Source organism: Elephantulus edwardii, unplaced genomic scaffold (genome assembly GCF_000299155.1).
Source record: "Elephantulus edwardii isolate Elephantulus edwardi_28Jun2011 unplaced genomic scaffold, EleEdw1.0 scaffold00431, whole genome shotgun sequence".
NCBI classification, from domain to species: Eukaryota; Metazoa; Chordata; class Mammalia; order Macroscelidea; family Macroscelididae; genus Elephantulus; species Elephantulus edwardii.
In genome coordinates this window covers 875,701-880,098 of record NW_006400181.1, presented here as the reverse complement: position 1 = coordinate 880,098, position 4,398 = coordinate 875,701, and the positions used below count along the sequence as shown (strand labels likewise).

The following is a 4,398-nucleotide window of genomic DNA, read 5'->3' as shown; positions in this document are numbered from 1 at the left end:
AGGGTTGTGTCATCGGCATAACACAGGTTGATGAGTCTTACTCCAATTCTGATGCCATATTCTTCTTCATAGAGCTCAGCCTTCTGGATGATCTGTACTGGAGATAGATTGAAAATATATGGATACAGGACACATTTCCTTGCCCTGTTCTGACTACTGCCTCCTGGTCCAAGTATAGGTTTATGCATAAACACAATCAAATGTTCTGAGATTCCCATTCTTCTCAGAGTTAGCCATAAAAAGGTATTTTATACTGGGTGTACTGGTACATGCTACAGTATGGATGCACCTCAAAAACATGCTAAATAGAAGACAGACAGGAAAGAATATACATTGTATGATATATATATACACACACACACACACATAGATGAAAACTTTTGACAGTCGGCTTCTATCAAGATTAAGGGATCTTGAAATTCTGTATAGAAATTCTACTCTGCCCCATGCAGTAGGAGCCAGAATCAATGCAATAGGGCCAAAATCAATGGATGGAAACAGTCTAGAGGTTTTATGACAAGTCCATGAGGCTTAAGAGGATATAGTAATTTGGTAACTTCAGGGATTATGACTTATCTTAAGATATCTTTGAAATGTGAAATCTACTTTTGGAGACAAGTGCTTTAAAACATAAACTGTTAATTTTTTCCCTCTACTTCTCTAGCTCTCAAGCAAATCATTAAGGGATTTCTAGCAACAGTTTATTATTGGAAAGAAAACAGAAGCTTCCCCTGTGACATAGGTCAGCAGAGAAACTACATTACGTTCTATAAACTGGAATCATGCCACCTATTCATATAGAAGTCATTCATATCAGAATCCGCTTCCTTGACAACCGGGACTGAGATGGGGAAAGAGAATTCTCAGATGGTTCACCTACGCATGAGAGGGAGTTCAGGTCCTTAGTCAACAATCGTGGTATTGAGCTTGCTTCCCCAAAATATCTAATATGTCACTCCAAGAAGATAATTTATCCATGTGGGAATAAGACAAGGCTCCAGAGCCCAGCAGAAATATCTTTATAGATCATGTAGTGCAAAGTGCAAATGGTTTGGTTTTTCTTGCAATTACTCATATACGCAGGGCAAGGTCCACCATGGGTAGAGGAATGAATGGTTTTTGATCACGTTTCCTGCCTCGGGCACTGCAGGACCAGAGTGTTGCTTAGATCAATCCTCTTCAGCACTCAGTAAATTCATTCTAAATTCAAATTTCACGTTTTCTGGGAAAAGTATTTTGAGATTTTAGTCTAAAGGGAACAATTTAAACTTAGCATACTATATATACTTTTACTATATTAGTTGTTGTTGTTATGTGCCGTCTAGTGACTTGCGACTCATAGCAACCCTATGTACCACAGTACTAAACTCTGCTCTGTCCTGTGCCAATAAAAATATGGGATGCTTCTTGAATTTGCGTGTCATGCTTTTCTGAATATTCTCATGCCAAATGTGTCTAACTTGTCACTCAAAGCAGGTAATTGATTTGGATGAGAGTAAGACAATTTCCTTGAACTTTTAAGGACATTTCTGTTGTGCAAGAAAATTACTTGTTTCAAGATGATGTCTGTTTGAAGATGTAATTGTTACTGAATATCCCAGATGTAACTAAGCTCTTTTGTTAAGACCAGCAAGGTAAGTCTCTCAATAACACTACTTTTAAATCAAGATTGCTATTATTCATATAGATAAATTACTATTTTATAAATTTTTATAAATTACTATACTAAAAGCATATCTTAACATATTAATAAAATATTCGTCCTCACTCCAAATAGTCAAAATGCACATGTAATTATTTATCATTAGCATGATTTGTTGTGTAATATTTAGATGCCTGGAGTTTTCTCACATCAGGTAACAAGCTTATGTTGGGAAATAACTCCATTTAATTACTGAGACTGATAATTATACTTAATCATGAGGGTGAAAATATGATTTCATCCTCATGACACAGAAAAGTCATGAAATAGAAATACAAGTACAAACATGGAAGACCCCTTCCAGGGAGTGAATATCTGTGGCTAAAATGACTCTCTTTCTACTTTAATAGTGACTAGAGATGATTCTTGAACTCATTACATCATGGACCGTTTCTATATATGATTGCTGTGTCAGTGTCTCTTATGCCATAATTATACACTATGGTATATATTTAATGAACAATTTCTATATGTGTCTCCAGCATTGTACTAGAAAATTCCATATGTCCTCTCTCAACCAGCTCTCTTTAAAACCAGTGAAGTGGATATTTTTATTTCTTTTACAGATCTTAAAATAAAAAGACAAAGTTCCAGGAAAAGTGCTCCAGAGAAATGTACTGTAGAGTTGCAAGTGGGAGATTCTAGAGCACATCTTCCTGCTTCTAAAATAGATATATGTGGCCACAGATAATTTTCAGTATTTTTGCAGAAACTGTTTCAAGTAATTAGAAACAACATTGAAAGAGCTGATGGAACACTGGCAGTGCACTGTTATGTGTTCAACTGCAAATCAGAAGTTTCATAACCTGAAGTCATTAGCCATTCTAAGGCAGAAAAGAATTTAACATCTGCTTCCATAAAGACAGATAGAAATTATGAATGAATATAGTTGTGCAACATAATGAACATAAGCTAATGTTCCTTAATTATACAATATGAAAAATATTGAAGTTGTAAATGCTTGTTACATATGTACCCCAATAGGGAAAAATAAAGAGCCCTTATACCTCTCTCAAAAAAATCAAGCAAAAATATTCAAAATGTTTTAATATATCCTAAAAAATTAATGTTTTAAAATGTCCTAAAGATAAACGTTTTCAAGACATTTATTGCCTATTGGAATGAAAAAGCTTACTAAATTCAGGGCTATATGAGTAAATATTGTTTTCTTTGCAGAGAATGTAATTGAACGGTTCCATGAAATACATGGAGAATATTAACAATGTAACAGAATTCATCCTACTGGGGCTTACAGAAAATCCAAAGATACAGAACATCTTATTTGCTGTGTTTTTTGTCATCTATATCATCACGGTAGTAGGCAACGTGCTCATTGTGGTCACGATCACCGCCAGCCCATTGTCCACATCTCCCATGTACTTCTTCTTGGCCTGTCTCTCTGTTATTGATATCTGCTATTCCTCTGTCACTACCCCTAAGCTTATTGTCGATTCACTCCATGAGAAGAAGATCATCTCTTTCATTGGATGCATGACCCAAATCTTTGGAGAGCATTTCTTTGGAGCTGCTGAGATCATTCTTCTGACGGTGATGGCTTATGACCGCTACGTGGCCATCTGCAAACCCCTGCACTACGCAACCATCATGAACCGGAGGCTTTGCAGTCTCCTGCTGGGAGTCTCATGGATGGGCGGCATCCTTCATGCAACCATACAGATACTTTTCATTTTTCATTTACCTTTCTGTGGCCCTAACATCATGGATCACTTTATGTGTGATCTGAACCCTTTGCTCAATCTTGCCTGCACCGATACTCATATTCTAGGGCTTTTTGTTGCTGCCAACAGTGGGTTTAACTGCTTGTTAAACTTTCTCCTCTTACTGATCTCCTATGGGGTCATCCTGTATTCCCTAAGGACTCACAGCTTGGAAGGGAGACGCAAAGCCCTCTCCACTTGTGTGACTCACATCACAGTGGTCGTCTTATTGTTTGTGCCCTGCATATTTGTGTACATGAGACCTCCTGTCACTTTACCTATTGACAAAGCGGTTGCTGTATTCTACGCCATCATAACTCCTATGTTAAATCCCATAATCTATACCTTGAGAAATGCCCAGATGAAAGATGCCATTAGGAAACTGTGCAGTAGAAAAGTTGTTTCAGATAAGTAATCAATGTCTCTAGAGTTTCTAAGAATAGCTCAACTGAACAAAGTATAAATATATATATACAGATAGCTGTAAGAAACAATTTATGGAATATTTTATGGGATAAAGGCAAAGAATTAGGATCATTACAATTCATTGATTTTTATTTAGCAGAGTAGAAATTGGTTCAAGGAAAGAGAAAAGTCTTGGCACAGGAGAATTTGCTCTTATCCTAGAATATTTTGTTGATGTATGTAAGTGAAATGATAAAATTATTCTATAACAAAAATAAAATATATAATAAAAGTGTAAAGGTGTTTATCAATAACCTTTATGAAAAGTAGAGACACTGGCACTTTTATTATCCCATTTTACAGGTAAGTAATTTAGAGAAGCAGAAGACACGGAAGCAGTTAAACTGGAGAGCCAAGAACTGTAATCTATTTTATTAAAGTTATAATCTAAATTGTATTATCAACATATAACACAATTTATGCTTGTTAGGAAATCTAAGAATTGTTGTTGTTGTTATGTGCCATCGAGTCGATTGTGACTCATAGCGACCCTATGTACAACAGCCCTAAACT

The 4,398-nt window shown here is 36.0% G+C and overlaps 1 protein-coding gene across 1 annotated transcript; it reads left to right on the top strand.

Moving 5' to 3' along the window:
* The first annotated feature begins 2,908 nt into the window (after positions 1-2,908).
* On the top strand, positions 2,909-3,835 carry LOC102858890 (olfactory receptor 4C46-like). The gene has a single exon (XM_006902583.1). It carries the CDS (start codon positions 2,909-2,911, stop codon positions 3,833-3,835), a length of 927 nt encoding a protein of 308 aa, XP_006902645.1.
* The last annotated feature ends 563 nt before the right edge of the window (positions 3,836-4,398 follow it).

Coding starts and splice junctions, on each gene's coding strand:
- LOC102858890 (XM_006902583.1), top strand. CDS start 2,909: ATGGAGAATATTAACAATGTAACAGAATTCATCCTACTGGGGCTTACA.